This window comes from Magallana gigas, chromosome 2 (genome assembly GCF_963853765.1).
Source record: "Magallana gigas chromosome 2, xbMagGiga1.1, whole genome shotgun sequence".
In the NCBI taxonomy this organism is placed as follows: domain Eukaryota; kingdom Metazoa; phylum Mollusca; class Bivalvia; order Ostreida; family Ostreidae; genus Magallana; species Magallana gigas.
The window spans coordinates 33,695,845-33,713,843 of NC_088854.1; the positions used below are offsets into that span (position 1 = coordinate 33,695,845).

The 17,999-nt window shown below is 33.9% G+C and overlaps 1 protein-coding gene across 1 annotated transcript; it reads right to left on the bottom strand.

Moving 5' to 3' along the window:
* Positions 1-496: 496 nt before the first annotated feature.
* On the bottom strand, positions 497-15,450 carry LOC105345258 (ubiquitin-conjugating enzyme E2 E1). The gene is made up of 5 exons (XM_020074114.3): positions 15,295-15,450; positions 14,745-14,953; positions 8,780-8,830; positions 5,951-6,083; positions 497-2,236 (listed from the first exon to the last, which is right to left on the bottom strand). The coding sequence occupies exons 2-5, from the start codon at positions 14,945-14,947 to the stop codon at positions 1,985-1,987; spliced, it is 639 nt and encodes a 212-aa protein (XP_019929673.2). The 5' UTR covers positions 14,948-14,953; positions 15,295-15,450; the 3' UTR covers positions 497-1,984.
* Positions 15,451-17,999: the final 2,549 nt, after the last annotated feature.

The following is a 17,999-nucleotide window of genomic DNA, read 5'->3' on the forward strand; positions in this document are numbered from 1 at the left end:
TATCCGATGCGACACGTAAATAGTTCACCTTGTATGGTTCTGAAATTCACAATCTAATCAGTCTGGACATCTATGACTCCCTGACCTATTTGTATGAAGTTTTAGTTGCAACACTGAGTTTTAAAAAGATTCATAAATTTCTGTGCATATTAAATGTACCAATGTATGAATGGATATGAATGGTTTGAGTGATTTTTTGTGAACCATGAATTTCACAAACTATATAGCAGAATGTCAATGAGCAGATCATGTAGAATATTGCATCCAAGGTGTCAAAGCTATTATATGTCAAAGATTACTATATAACGTCTGAATTTAAATGTTGTCTTGACAACCACCTTCATTGCCATCTTTCTCTTTGTCTTGGAACTTATACAACATGTGATTTATCATTAAATGAATATATATTGATTAGTTTAAGCGTGTGCATGGGTATAAACTTAACTCCCTGAGATTGGTGATAAAGAAAAATAGAACCAGAATGTACAACAGCAGCTGCAGTTTTACAACTTTATTCACATAAAATGTGAGCTCATGTTCACACGACTTCCACATTCACATACATCTATCACTTTCACAAACATTTTTCACACTTGTTCTGAAAATCAAATACACTGTAACCCATACCAATCAATTACAGTCTTACTTTAAGTTGATACAGATCTTGTTTTAATATAGCATATATACAAAAAAACTTTTTAGAAACCAATTTTTCAAACAATAATAATAAGTACATTTTTTTCAACACTGATGCAAATGAATGTTTAAAACATGAATTCTATGTTTGTATCTATATTATGTTGTCCTGAATCTACATTAATACAGGGGAAAGGTCATACAGTAGGAAACACAATTGAAATCAACTAAATTTTAATTTTGTCAGGCTTTTTACTTTCAAGGGTGTTAGAGAAGTAACAATTTTGTTTTTATGACTTTGACCCTACAACCCCTGTTCATTTATCAAACCTCCAAATGAACAACCAATAAAGTTAGCACTTAACAAAGACCAAAAGAAAACAATTAAAAATAATTTAAAAATAAAAAAGATTAAAAAAAATCATAATCAACATACATTAACTCAGTGTTGTTTTGGTGGATTTTTTTCCCTTTCTCCATCTATATAGTCAGTTAATATGTATGCATACAGGTGTACAGTACATTCACTATACAGACACAAATCGAATGATAAGAACTGGCATGTGCATACATTGTACCAGTAACTGACAACTCCTTACACAAATGAGGATTAAAGATATATATTATGCTTCATGCATCCTGACAATTAAATAACACACGCTCTGTATTTAATACCCTTAGATGGCCAGCTTCATCATGCAGACTTAAGTACATGTACATGTAATAAGACCAGGTAGGGCCTCAAAGAATATTATCAATAATCAGTATAAAAAATCTAATCAAATCAGAATGCACATACCGGTATGCCTCGACTTGTGAGTGTGGCATATTTCAAGGAAAATAACTCTTCTAGACACCAGAAGCTCAACAAGAGCTGTGTGGACAGTTATAACTGTATTGCCAAGAATTATTGTAAAAAATCATTTCTAATACATATATTGAAATCATCTTTAGTATTTTGTAAAAATAAGTTTTCATGTCAACAGTGAAAACATTTTGGTCTAAATTGTAAAACAAAATATTGTGCTTTAAAAACACATAACCTAAAATCAAAACTATAGAAAATATTTTTTTTTCAAAATGTATTTTCTATATATAAAAAAAAAACAAAATTGAAATTCATAGACAAAATCTTTAAAAAAAAAACCTTTTTTTTTTGCCCTAATGAAAACACACCATAAAAGACAAGTTCACCACAGGTACAAAAGAAAAATTCATGACAAATATTAAACTATAATATGCTCTATCAGATATATGAAGTACATGTACTTGTGACAAATAAACTTGGGGTGGGGGTGGGGGGGGGGAGGAGGAAAAAAGGATGATAAATAAGTATCTGAATGTTGAATCAGAGCCCCGTGGCGAACCTCTTGGTCCACTGGCGAGCCACCCTGTCGTGTTCCGTCCTGTTCTGAGTGTACTGAGTAGCGATGCTCCCAACCAGAGGGTCGGCCGGATTACAGTCTGTTAGAAGGGAACAAATGGACAACAACACTTTGGAGATAGTCAGAGCAGGACTCCAATTGTCCTTTAGAATGTCCAGACAGATCACACCCTGGCTGTTTATATTGCAATGGTAAATCCGTGTTCGAAATGTCACCTACAAAATCAGAGTCATAAATCAACAATCTTCATAGTTACCAATATACTCATATGTATTACAAATTAAAAATATTTCAGTATCTCACAACCTCATACCTATATTTACATACATGTACCATGTGACTGTGTGAAATAATCATTACAAAACAAAATATTAGTAACAGTTTATAACAGATTGAAATGAACAGAATGCATGCACTCATTTGAATGCAACATTCACTAATCATTTAAAATGCTACTGCATGCACTCATGATAGCAGGTACTTGGTGAAATTTTACTGAAATTATAATTCTGTTCGAAATCAACGACACATTCATTATGCTTTTCTATTCGAAAAAAAAATCTCAAATCTAAAGAACCATACTGCAGCAATTAATGTTCAATTGACAGCAATAATTATTGGTAATTGTAATTTTGACTTTCAGTAATTACAAACACATTAAAAAAAATGCACTTCTTTTTGTCCATGCTTGATTTATGTCTGTCTGAAACAGAAGGTGAGATTAAGGTGGAATAACACATCATCGCAAAATAGCTGACCGCAGATGGAAATGACATTTCGTTTTATTAAAAGGATTTTATGGCCTGAAACATGCCGAGTGGATAAAGTGTCGGACTTGTGATCCGACGTACATCCCGAGTTCGAATCCTGCAGGGATTTTTGTTGTTACTTACTGGAATAATTATTTTAGATATTCATTTTTTATCCCCCAACTGCAATTTTTTTGCTTATTTGATATTTGTACACTTTATTTATCATTCTATCTTTCATTATCAAAACATTTCCTGTTAATTTGAGTGACTTTTTCCAGGTGTGTTATTCCACCTAAGACCCATCAGATGCTCATGTATTCTACTCTAGCTCCCTCCACAATTATTCAGATGCAGCCATGCTTGACAGTGGGGTTTAGAATTTAATTACACAGGTGGTGAGGTTCAACTCAATTTGTACAGGCCCAGGAAAAGAATTCGGACAATTTCAGTGCCAAACTTGGTTCAACTTAAATGGGCTCCTTGCACACTCAAGGAAGCAGACAGAAGTAATTAGGACTCAGTTTTCCACTGAAATTAATCAGGTATAAGCCTACTAAAAGGAGCCTCTATTGATGAATTAATCACAAAGACAGACTTTCATTATTTTCTATACTATATACACTTCTTCTGGGCCCCATTAACATGTCCACCAGTTGAGTATATTGTGACTAGCATTCTTATACATTCAAAAGTGCTCTTAGTATCTTATGTTGTGTTTAATATAATTAAAAAAATTACGACAGGTTTATTCTATAAAATCTCCTTAAAAATATGTATAATTTCTGTAATATATTGGTATGTGATTTTTTTTATTAATTTTAATTAAAATCTTTGTAAAATATCCTAAACTTTGAAAGACCGTCTTGATCTTGTCCAAAACAATGATAGAAAACACTTCGCTTTAGCTATGCATGAAATAATGATTGATTTTGTGGTATTTCCTTGAGAATGAGGGGGCAGTCAGTTGCTATCTAAGCATCCTTTTTGGTGATAATTATGATTCTATTGACCTAACCTACATGTTTATATACAATAAAACTGACTTCAGGTCAAAATATATGCATGCATGCATATAATTTTCAAATCTTCAGAAAAGGGCCATTATTTGAATGGTTATAATACATAATCATTATTCATCTCAGATTCAGCATCTAAAATGTTTTAACACAAACTCAAGACTATCTGAAAGTTTATTCAGTCATATAAATATACCTGACACTATGTATGTTTATTCTTAGACTGGAGAAATCAAATTCTTATTGCAGCAAAAAATTAGGTTAAAATATCAACCAAACAGCCATCTGTGAGCAACCCTAGCCTGGTTTTCGATGCATTCTTGGTTCTCTATATATTACTATCTTATAACAACTATTCTCGTATATTGGCAAAAGTGTACGGACCAGCTCTTCAGTAAATCTATAGCACAGCCTGAAAAGGATGGTGGGATTGATTGAGCCCTCCCGTTATTCTTGCATGGTTAATGCTACCGTTCAATTCACCAAACTCCCCGAGAAACCTTCTTCATCGGTTTTCTTTTCAATCTTTCAAAGAGATCTTTCTCGCTTGTTTTTTACCAAGTTCAACTCTCCGAGAGCTTGATTGATTCTTATCAGAAAGATTTTAAGACAATACATAGCCAGAAAAACTATATATTTCTAGTTTGCATCTGCAGGAATTCTTTTCCATTTAAAAACTACAGCTATTAAGTGATTCCTCCTGATTAATGGGATATACATGTAACTATAGAACACTATTCAGTTTCAAATACAAACAAAAAATTTCAATATCAAATTTTAAAATTACGATTGAGAGAATCATTGTTTCATTGCATGAAGATTAAACACTTTTTCAAAGGAAAAAATTTACATCTATTAGCATTCGTATAAACAGGACTGTAACCCGCAAAATATATAATGTCCCCTGTTGTAATATGTTGATAATCCATTCAGATTCGGGTGGCCTAATATTACAGTAACCCACACAATAAATGTCTCCTGCAGTAATATGTTGACTAACCATTCAGATTTAGGTGGCTTCTATACACAATAACGGTATTTCACTGTGCCAAAACCCTTCAACCCCACCGTGTCTACCGGGTATACAGATATTGTCACATTAAAAATCATTATGAACTAATCTAGGGTAGTATATATTGGTCTCCAGCGTACAAGATCTTTTCTTTCTTAATTTAAATCCAAGTATAAATTTCTGATAAACAATTATACTGGTAAAGTAAATCTTTGATCATTTACAAAAAGAATAATTAAATCTTGAAATATTATGAAACAATACTCAAATTAAAAGATGCAGCTTATCTAATATATACAATACAATAATGGTCTGGTTAATGCTAATTCATCCATGCTTTTTATGTATCGATTGTCCATTAATAATTTTACATTCTAAAATTCTAAATAAGGTAAATGATGCAGTAAAAATATGGTGCATGTTTAGACATTAACAGTGGCTATGCTAATAGAACTACTTGGGGTTTTTTTTTTGCCTTTTGCATGAAACTGATGATGTTGCAACACTGACCCGCAAGTCTAGATATATAGTGTAGTAGTCTACATGTAGTGTAAATTATCTTCCCTCAGGGACTTTGCAGTCTGAGCATGAACATAGCAACATGGATATTTAACTTGGCCAAACACAGGTTGTATGCATTATCTTAGAAACTCCACTCTATACTAACTTATCTATTTGATGGCTTTTAAAGTCATTCATTTGTCTATTGTTTTCAAATTCGGGCACACTTTCTGCTCCAATAATTTACCAAAAAAAAAGAAAAGAAAAGAAACCCCGAAAATCAACATAAAAGCAGGAAATGGAAAAGCTGGGCAATTCTGTCTAGAGAACAGATTGTTAAACTTAAGCCGAGTTTGTGTGTTATTCATGCAGTTGTATGTAAATGTCTGCTCAGATAAAGCTTTCTCTCCAGATTTCAAACCAAGGACAACTGTCGACTTCCAGGGAAATTGACATCCTTTCAACCCAAGATCTGAACTAAATCCTTGACAGATCAATAATATGTAAACTTCTTGTACTTGCGAGACCTGAGGTAGCAGGCTGCAATTATCAAGATACAATGCTGAGTCATCAAACACATCCCTCCTTCTATTAACCTTGTTTGATTGATGCAGTTTACTGATCAAATAAGATGTGCATGCAGTATACCTTTGGTGGCTTGAATGGATAATCCGCTGAGAAATGAATGTCCAAGAAGAATACGCCTCCCTCGTACACAGACCCTGGGGGCCCCAGAATGGTGGACACCCATTCATACATGTTATCTCCCTTGGGACCAGCACTGCAAATACAGAGAGGAAAAAAATAAAATAAACAACTCTAATGATATAGTATTGATCACATTGAAAATGGAAGAGTCACTTATAGAAGAGTCTTCAATACTATGCAAAACAATTTGTTTAATATATGATAGCAGATGTTCACATTTTTAGACCAATTACAATGAGCACCATTACAAGAATGCTTTAATTGTACAAATGCCAGCTGTTAGATACTGAGGAAAAACACTATTAGTTTACTAGGAAAAAAATCAAGCCACCATCACAAAAATTCATTAATTTTATCATAAAATTTTAACATCTGAGAATTGTAACATATTTTCAACCAATACCTCTCCTACTCGTTATATATATATATAGAGGTAGCTTTTCCTTTAATTTAAGGAATGAGGAATCATTTTTTATAAAGCATTATAAGGTTATTGAATCCAATAAAGCCTGAAGGGCTTTATGATAGATTTGATCACCACATAATACTCAAAGAAAGATTCCTTATTACTTATATAATTTTCAGCAATTGTACAATGAAATATTTAAAAATAGTCATTAATAAAATGCATTGCATTAAACATTACAAAATACGATTGGTAGTGTTATCACAGAGAAAGACACTCGAAAATGTAAATATATATATGTACGACAAAATATATATAGTACTGAAACATTAAAAAAAAACAAAAAAACTATAAGGCCTCCTCTATTTGTTCCTTAATATCTAAAGGAAGCCATCAGATATGCAGACTTACATAACTCCTGTAACACTTAATACGTAACTGTCAGGGTCACCAAGCCTGATCTTTATTTATGGATCTTCTGGGACCTAGTTCATACATCATTAACCAAATATCAAACATATAGCTTGCAGTATTCTTTTAACCTTGTGACAATGCAGTTACTGCGTTGTTTACATTTTTATTTAGGTAACAGACACTTCCCGATTAATCTTTATTCTTTAACAAGAATTCAAAAATAATGGAACTAGAGACAACTGCTTTACATTATTTTATTGCTATTTTAATGAATTGAGTTGAGGTTTCGTTGGGATTGTGTGGAAACATTTGTGAAGCAGAGAAAATTTCGGTGATCAGGCAATTCTCAATAATTTGAGACCTGTAAATGTTCTCTGTTAATAGCACCATTATATATATTCTGTCGAGTCAAATATATTCTTTAAAAATCAAATAACTTTTCCCATTAATTGCTATATAAATAGCAGAACCTAATAACCTTAATCAAGTATCAAACCCAAAATGATTGGTCAATATCAATATTATAAGCCTTAGGGTATGAATTTGAGCAACTTTATTGGATCAGGCATCGATAAGAACTTTGAAATAGCAGTGGGTCCTCTTCTACTAGTCAGGAATGGATCTATGAAGGATTAAATATCTCTACAGATATCAATAGCTAGAGTGATGACAGTGAATCACAATAAAACAGTAACCGGACAGATCAGAATTCTAATCCGATCTTAATACCGATGATAAACACCTACACAATCCACATGGAAGCACAAATACAAAAATTCAGACCCAAACTGACACAAATTAATTTCATTGCTATCAACCTGTAACAAACTGTTTTAATTAATACATAATAGAGAACAGCTGTCCAGACTGGCTCCCACTAAATTTCTGGATTTACGTAAGTGCCATCAATTAAGGCAAATATTTTTACGATATAATTAATAAAAAACCTTCATTATATGCATTTAAGGACAGAGTCAACATTTCAGTGGACACTAAAAATATTGAATTTCCTTGTACAGACATTTAAAGTTAAAACACTAGATAAATACATTTGTTAAAATCATGCACCTATTTACGATCAATCAAACAGTGAATTCAAAATACACAATCAAAAACTATAAACTCAATAAATCTTGAAAAAAGGTCAATTAATTTTTTCCCAAATATAAATTTAACCCCTGTGTACTGGCCAGAATTATCAAGCATCCACTGAGATTGCACAATAATCACAATTCCAACTGAATCTGATAAAAAATATATAAAAGAGTTTCAAATCTGCCACTACCTCCATCAGAAAGAAAAACCAAATCAATAGGAGTTCCCTGTTCAACCAAATCTACTACCGTATTCAGTGAAAATTGTAACTGCTGTATTTTTATTTGTGTATATATCCCTTGTTGCTTTCTAAAGAACACTTACAGATGTCTGCGTTACCAAGAGGGAGTGATGGTGCACCTTGTGCACAGTGCATTTTCCCCCCGAGAGCTGTTGAATTGTGAACATGATTAATGCCCCCCTCAGATAATGGTCACCATCGGATGAACAAACCACCTCACCTGGATGCTTTTGTTCAAACAATAGGCGATGTATCGCTGTCTAGACGCGTACAAATCTTTTATCACAAAAACCCAAGATCCAGTTCCAGGCAGTTAAATATGGGTTACTTGTCTTGGGGGAAATGGATGCGTTTTGCAGAAAACTGTTGATCTCTGGAGTATTCTTGATTCCCTTAATAAAGCAATTCACTTGTCGATAATCCTACCATGTGAGTGTTTTCCCCAAGTAGATGTCATGTGTGTAAATACAACAGCTTTTATTTATATAGCCTCTTCTCTTCAGTACTTAGACACTTACAGCATCTAGTACTTACTATTACACGTACTTGGTCATCACTAAACGGACTCTTCTCTTCAATATAAGTACTACTGATTTCTGATTGGACAACTAACCTGCAATTCGGCGGAGGGTCAATGGTGATTTCTGCCAATTCTTTTTGAATTCTGAAAAAAAAAAAAACAACCAGAAATAAATTTGATCGTGAATAATTATGTCTCCTTTACACTGTTTCTCTTAAACAGGAAGTCATCGTTCATAATAAGCTTATCTACTGACATGCAGCAGGACTTGTATCCTGTGATTAAATAAAGATGAGCAAACTTGTATCGTTTTTTCCTTATTTCCAAATAACAACTATAAACTTAATTTTATTCATATGAATATAAAATTGGAAGACCAAATGACTATTTTCAGTTCAGTCTACAAGACTCATGGCAGCAAAACAATTATTTTCAGAAAATGAACATTTTTCACATTATGATTATCATGAATTACACATCCTCTAATGCAGGAACAGGTAAATATAACAGTACCGGTAAATAAAATTTGCCTCGTATAAGTGGATGGACTAATGAATCCAACCAGAAAGTTTGATTTTTATCCTGTCCAAAAAAAAAGTTACTGACCATAGTAAATATTATTATCATATATTAACCTCAGTGAAAGCAAACAATCAATATTGAATAATACATATATGTAAGAATCATCATTAACAGAAGAAAAATAAATCCTTCCTTTCTTACCTATTGCAATTTATTAATGGGGGGGGGGGGGGGGGGGGTAAACACTTCATAATTAAAAATTCAAAGGTTCATTGCCCTATACGTTACCTTAGATTATGAATATAATCAGTAAATCTGCTAACCAGTAAACTGATTGATCATTCTGAGCTCATCCCCTAACTCTGACGGACAAGAAATGTTGTGTGTATTGACACAAGTATTCTCCATTTCATTCATGTGTGACAATTGCAGGTAAAACCATTCATGGCAAATTAATTTGTCAACAGGTATAAAGAGGCAATACCTTCTATCAACACTATTCACTTCATAAAACTTATTATCTGTTTACTTTAAGCTTGTAAATGAATACCGGTATATACTTCCATGAATTTCTCCAATTCAAATTATACATTTCATACTAGTACATCAGATACATTCATTGATTTGTTTTCCTTCTTGTTCATAAATAAGTTAATTAATTCCATACAATTAAACAGAGACTAGAATCTATTCACAAACACACACAATCAAACTATCAACAAGAGATAGGTGTCTCTGCACTGAGACATATTTGTACCACTTTTGTTTAGACATCCTCCACTGCCAGCTGCATGTTTTTCACAGAGACAAGTGTCATTTGAACACACCTTAATCCCAAAAATCACAGCCCTGTGGCCAGGGATTAAGTCTGAGCCTTACATGTATACATGTTTCTATTCTTTCATGTTAGCGAAGTACAGCTTGGTCTTACATGTACTTATGACGTGAAGTTTCTGTGGTACCAGAATTAAAGGCGGGCCAATTCCACTATTGATATATAGAAAAATAACACTAGCCAATTCTATTAATGATTACTGATTTCAAGGACTGTACTGATCATGGCTCCTTGCTTACTCAGCCAGTCTGTAAGGGATCTTCCAAAAAGATTCACATTTTGCAAAAAGTACCTCATAAAATTTAAAATACATGTACCACATAAACGATACGCAAAATATACTAGTTTTTTTTATTAATCCATTCAAATTTTGGATCACGGAGGGACACCAAACAAAATTAAAAGGAAAAAAAAAATTGTACATTAAATTGAATTTTTCGCTGAAGCTGCCATTTTTCTCTAATTCTTGCTTGCACAAAACACTGGGAATCTTCACCTGTGTTTGACACGCGATGTTGCATAGTGCATGTGTACACACCACTCTGATAGAGATGTGAACTGTCAATGGTGATAACTACCCCCCTATAAAAATCTCATATAAAGGTATAGATTTGTTTTTAAAGGGGTACGTGACCATAACTGTTAATGATAAGTGTTTCGTTACTCAATTAGAATATATATCTATCTTAATTGGTATATATATCTATCTTAATTGGTATATATATAACCAACTATAGAAAGAGACATGAATCCGACCAAGTTCTCTGTGAGACATTTTAACTAATTATCAAAATTAATTAATTTATTGAAACTTATTAATTCCCATTTTTTTTGAGACTGTACAATTTTTGGGTCTGCAACTTATCACATGAACGTTACTGGAGTCTGATAATGTTTTGTTTGTCCCTTCTCTCCAATAGCAAATGAAAATCGGGGGGGGGGGGGGGGGGGTTTCAATATTTTCAATATTTTCCAGCCAAATGCCACATTCACTATTCACTATTTCATTGGAGAGGGGTGGGAGTGTAAATATTCTGCACTAAAATATTGAACCCCACCAGCAAAAAATTGAACCTACCCAGGGGGGGGGGGGGGGGGTTCAATATTTTCCAGCCAAATGCCACATTCACTATTCACTATTTTATTGGAGAGGGGTGGGAGTGTAAATATTCTGCACTAAAATATTGAACCCCACCAGCAAAAAATTGAACCTAAGGATTCAGAATATTAAATAGTATTTTGAACAAATGTTCATTAGTACGCGAAATCAAAATATTAGAAGACACCATGCAGTACTTAGTCACTGAAAGAACATACCTAATTACATTGTTTACCTTTTCATCTGTAAGCTCTTAATCATATCTATTCTTATACATCAGTGGATAGAACTTAAGCATAGACCATCTATTTCTAATGTACATCACAGATAAAAAAATAAATCTATATATGCCACACATATAACCAGCAACCGACTTCCTCAAATGAATGTAACTTAGATTCTGGACATTAAGAGGCAATCAAGGAGTCAAAGCCAATATTCAGGTGCTCTTTACCTGTGAAAATTATGTTCTTTAAGTAAAGATTTAGGCTAAGACTATTTGTTGAGCAAATTAAATTGAATTTTCTGTTTACTTTGCAAACTAAGAACTCATAAATGTAATAATCTTGTGTTAGTTTATCATAGTTATTACAATTAAATGTTGTACAAAGATACAAATACCAACAGCAATTCCAATGTTATAATAATAGCTGGGTAAGTCAGGGTGTTTTTCAAACAAGAAATACTATTTGCCGATGCCCCAACCGCAGGTATGAATTTATGATATATGTCAAATAAAACACATATTTCCCAAGTACATTCAATTGAAGAAAAAAAATAGGCAAGTACTGGTTGCTAAACTTCATTCAGATAACATTCTTTCCCGCTTAACACTGTGCATAAATGTACGTGGCGAGGTTATTGGAAATTGAGATTCTGGTGTTAAGGCCGCAAAGAGGGATCATAGATCTAATATACATGTAGGCATCACTAGAACATGCATGCAATAAGTTAGCTGATCAGAGCTAGCTTGGAGGCCCTGCAGGCCTTATCATCATCATCATTATCACCATAATCATGAGAACATTAATTCGATAATATGAACTTACAATTAAAGTAATGTTCACATATTGCAGGAAAAACATTCCTTCAAATTTGTTTAAAATATTTATTTGATCAATGCAAAAACATTTCAGTCTGAAAGCGTTCCAATTCGGCACTTAATTTAAATTGACAATCTGAGTATTAATAAAATATTAATCAATCCTTTACCCAACTGACAACTTAAAAAAAAAAAAAAATCACAAAACATTTATCTTTCGACTTGCAAGCTACTTCAAGTGGATCGAAATATGCACATAAATATTTGGATATCGAATGCTTACTAATGTGGAAAATGACACAAAATGATATGCATTCAAAATGTGTAAAGCTAAATGGTGACTTATTTGGAAAACACTAATAGTCTGGGTTGGCTTTTTCCTACAAAAAGCTCAGGTAAGTTTATGGTTCACGATTGAAACACATTATAATGCATATATATTATTTAATGCCTATAGTTCTTGACTCTTATATACTGCTAAATCATTTGTCTGCAAGGGTATCTTTTTTCTAACCAGGTAACTTTAGGATTTATTAACCACTTAGCATAAATAAAAACATACCAGTAGTGTCTGACATAGCAGCTTTCACAATACATGTTAATGTACAAGGCACATTCTTCCCACCACCACACCCCCCCCCCCCCCCTTTCCCCTCTTCCATTTTTAACTTTTATCTGTTTTTATCTTATTTTCTTAGAAATATGGACAGGAAACACTTTTGAAAACCCTACATAAATACTACTTCCCCCACTGTGTCCCTGTAAGATGGATGTACACCAATTAAGCCTGTGTATAATTCAGTAAAGTCTTCATGCTGTACGTATGATAAAGATTTCTGTCTAGAATGGGCATTTTATAGTTCAAACATTACCATCCCCTCCCTTCTCTTTTCCTTTCATTTTTAAAATCTTCTTTATATGTACACTGTACCGGTAAATACATTTCCTTCTATCAAAAATGTTGTCAATTTTTACCCCCCACTCCCCTCAAAATTTTTGTTCCAAAGCCACAGAGCTAAATAAAAGCACAATGACACCTCCAATCATACTGCTGAAATATTGAGTAGATTGGTATTAGGTTTAAATGTTCTTATCTCAGCTGTATAAATTCTGGGTCTAACCTATCAGTGCCATCCTACTTCGCCAATAGCCAACATTTTAAAATTCTCCTGGGTACAGGCATTGACTTACTGGGTGGGAACGGCTGGGTACATAGGAAGGGGGAAATAAATGATTTATAGGTATAAACCAAAAGATTTCAACTTTTAACTTTATCAGTACAAATACAGTATATATACTTGTATTTTTTAAAATACTTTTAAACATGCATACATCAGCAGAATCATTATAACATTTAAAATATATAAAAATCTCAACCCTTTACACCGCATAAATGCAATCAAGTAATGTATGAGAGGAATTCCCTCGAGTCAATATTTGATTCATTAAAAAAAAAACCCATAGGATTTATAGCCATAAAGGATGAACATTCAATATTTGAATTTCCAGCCAGGAATGTCAATGCCAATAATATATATACCACATGCATATAACGTATAATCATGTTGGATCTTCTAATCTTCACATCTTTTAAGAAAGCTTTTTCCATTAATAATGAAAGTCTAGAGAATCCAATTGTTGGAGGTATAAACACATACACATGAGAAATACATACAATGTGTATGTACAATTGTACCGTACATGTATTATACATGTCAATTGACTTCTTTGCATAAGTACAACTAGATATTAATTGTTCTGTATTACTTTTTAAAGCATACAAGATACTTAAATACTGGTCATAATTAGTAAAGTGAGCATTTATGCTGCATTAGCACATGCGAGAATGTTTTATTGTGCAGTATTAGTATTTATTAATATATTAATATCTTAAATTCAAGAAGCAGCTCGATAACTATGAAACTGTGAATATTTCATTGTGTAAATTTAAAGTGTTATATAATTGCACTTTTCCATATTAAAATTGAGTTGACAAATATATTATATGAACACTTGCATTCATGAATCATATTGGGCTATACTAGCTAGCTGCACAATATAGATTCATTTAACATTATATGTCAGCAGTTTCTTGCTTTATTAATAAACTCCTTGTCAAATAGTTCTTTCATGTTAAGGATTAACATTGCTTTATCACATGAAATCAAAAACTTCATTCAGGAATATCACTGACATGTAAATGTATCATCTTCCTCAGGTCCATAAACTTCAAGCAAGTATTTGACCTTTTGACCTTTCTACTGCTTGAAAAACACTACCCAATAACTCCTTAAATACCAAAATTATTACAAAACAATGACACTCAACACAAACTTTAGCACCAAAAGATTGTAACGACACAAGAAATAAGTTTTAAATTATTACCAGTTTTGAGAACAAAAGTAAAATATCTTATATGCAAATGAGGTAGATTTCTCAACGGCCTTGTCATGAGTGCACCATAGGCCTATACACTATCAGGCCTCCTTGTTTCAATAGCCTGTTTCAAACATCGTTACATAAATAAAACACAAAGCAAATACAAAGATAATTTATTTACCGTTTTAGACTGGTGCCCGTGGGTTTGAAGCTTTTGTTGGATGTTTTTGGGGCAGGGGCGGGGGGCTCGGCCTGAACCGCCGATGTGCTGGGGCCGTTCGCCTCGGCTGGGCTGTCGGGACCTGAACTGTGGGTTCCTTCGTTATTCTGTGCCCCTCGAGATCGTCTGCCCCTACCCCTACCGCTTCCCCGATCTGAAGACATTCCCGACTGTCAAAAGATCAAACGACAAAATAATCGGATCAATGTGCCAGTATTGATTTTCATCAGCCTTGTGGAAATCATGGCATCATTTTAAGAAAAAATTGGCATAATAGTTTAATCAATATGACACAATTAATTAAGCCGACTTTAAGTCTTTTGATGCCTCTGCAGCGAGAAAGTAAACCAAAGAGGGTACACAATAACGCAGGCACTTGTCATGTATACGCGGACTCCGTGACCGATCATTTGTAACAAAGGGTTTAATTTCACGGCCAAAATACACACAGTTAGACTTCAACAATCAATTCCAAAATAGGTACATAAATTCTTGAAAACATTATGCTTACCTTGTTTAAAAATCTATGTTAAAAATCCAGAGTATCTACAGGAAATTCTAACGAAAATATTAGTTTATCTGTAACATTAAAAACGTGCGATTTGCCGATGAACAGGCTGTTCTCTTTACCTCCCTCGGCAAAATTTTGCGGCACAGTTCTTTTCAATCAATGATTTCTTTTCATCGAAGCAAATTAAAAAATTAAAAAATTTCTCCTTTTAATTGCAATTGAAAATGATATTTCTAATGGACAAAAATAAGACGAGCATCACATCATACATACTAAATTCTTTGGCAAACATGGGGAGGTAACTTTAAAAGCTAAGATCCTAAGCAATGATTAGCCTTGCCTACTTATTTATAGTATGCAGAAGTTATACGTTTTCAGACCTAATGACCGCAAGATATTTCTAATTGACTTTTTAAATCCACAATTATAGGCTTTGTCACATAACAGATGTGAAATGTTACACAAAAAAACCGAATAAATTTACAGGTGAACATTGTTTATATATACATACACAAGCAGAGTCACTATCTGTTACTGTCATGTAGATCTAAATATTTTTTTAAAAATTAGTTTAAATAAATCGTAGTTTTGATTATTAAACGTAGAAATAGTTAAAGCAGTGTTTGTCATGAGTTTATCTTGTATAAATTCATTAATAGATATCACGGGCGTTTTAATAAGATATAATAAGATGTCATAAAAACTGGCTTTATTAAGTATGATGAAAGTTCTTATGAATATATAATCTAAAGGTTGTACCCTACACTTCTTTTTCATTTTATTTTTGGAGGCGGGGGGGGGGGGGGGGGTGCGATCTGGAGGTGAGGACGGGATCTGGACTACGCAGCATCGTTTTTGAAAGTGGGGGGGGGGGGGGCAGACACATCCAAAAAATCTTGACAAGCAAAAAAATAAAAAAGGGAAATAAGGGGGGGGGGGGCTGGCGTAGTAAATAACTTTCATATTAATTTGTTACATCCACCAAAAAAGTGGGGGGGGGGGGGCAACTCCATGTTAATTCATCAGCCCCCCCCCCCCCCCCCCTGATGCTACGTGCCTGGGACCGACCGCCATTGTGAGGTGAATGTAAGAGAAGGCAGTGGCGTCGGAAGGAAATTGAAAGTAGGGGGGGAGGCTAGATCTTGACTAGCCAAAAAGAAAGCCTTATTCCCAAAATCATGAAAAAAAAAACTAATCCCGGGGGGGGGGGGGGCGCTGAGGCTAGTATACCTATAACGCCAAAAAAAATCTTACCTACCTACCAAAAAGAAATTTCCAAATCATGATATTCCTAATCCGTTGGGGGGGGGGGGGGGGGGGGCTAGCACACCTATGACTCTAATTTTTATTATCGCTTTTAATACCTTTATTTTTAAGGTAAATTTTATAGGAACAATTATGTTTGATGTGAGAAAAAAGTGGAGGGGGGCTGGCCCCTCCCCCCCCCCCCCCAGTCCCCCGGTTCCGACGCCTATGAAAATTCATTTACTATATATGCATATTAAGTAAATAGCCAAACATATATATCCATCGATAAAGCCCGATCCACCATCGAAAAACGAGGACCCCCGGACCGGGAAAAACTTCTAACTTCTTTGTTTACCAACGCATACTTTTCCACACTATTTTTAATAGCGTTTTAGCCTTTCATTTTTTCCTGGTGAAAAGATGATTTGTAGTTCTAGTTGGGAAGGGGAATGGTATGGAGTTAACGCGTTAATTGACTGATCCCTGATCCCTAATCAATGGGGATAGAGGGGGAGGGGCTGGGTGGAATATAGAGGGACAGGAGTAACTTACTCCTTTCTTACATGTAGCTATAGTCTTCAAGACTTATCAAAGGGTCCGTGTTTTTCGGGGGGGGGGGGGGTCCACTGTTTATTTTTTGTAAAATTTTATACAATACGTTCAGTATGTCGTGTATATCAATACACGAAAGACTTCGTATTCAAATATTTTTTTATACTGGAGCAGTTGAAGACATGTTTTATTTTTTATCCATCAGTCAAAAATAAATCACCGAAGAGCTACTTTTAAAGGGATAGGAATAATCTGCATGTCTCAACAGAAATAAATTTTCTTGATTTTTTTCGGAATATCAAACGAGTAGAGACAACATTTTGAAAAAATAAAATCTATTAGATTTTTTAAGCGAGCATTAAATATTTCGTCAAAAATATTACAGAAAGCATCCCGTAAATTATATCTGTCACAAGATATTTTTTCTTGCATATTTTCTTAAATTATTTGATATTTATCAATACCTTTTGGTTCAGACGATGTTCAATCAATAGTATGAAAAAATCCCAAGATTTCGTGTTTGAAATGCCCCCTCGAGCTTGTCATGTTTCAATACACAGGGGGTTTCCATTGCTAAAAAGATGAAGGTACCCGGATGATAAAGTTGATTAATTATGCGACTTCCGAAAGAAGGGAAGATGTCAACATTCCCCATTATTGATCTCCGTAAGTAGCACAGAGTGAATAAATTGCTGTCATATATAATAAACACGTCTAGTGAAGGGTACATGAATATTGTTGCCACACATATAATGATAACTATTGCAGTTTCATACAGTGTATTTACTATTAAACCACCTTTTTTGAAAGGTTTAACCGAGCCAAGGGCCTCTAAACCCCCCCCCCCCCTTGCATGAAACTGCATGTCTCATTTCAGACAGCTATGCAAAGTCAAGTGCAAAGTG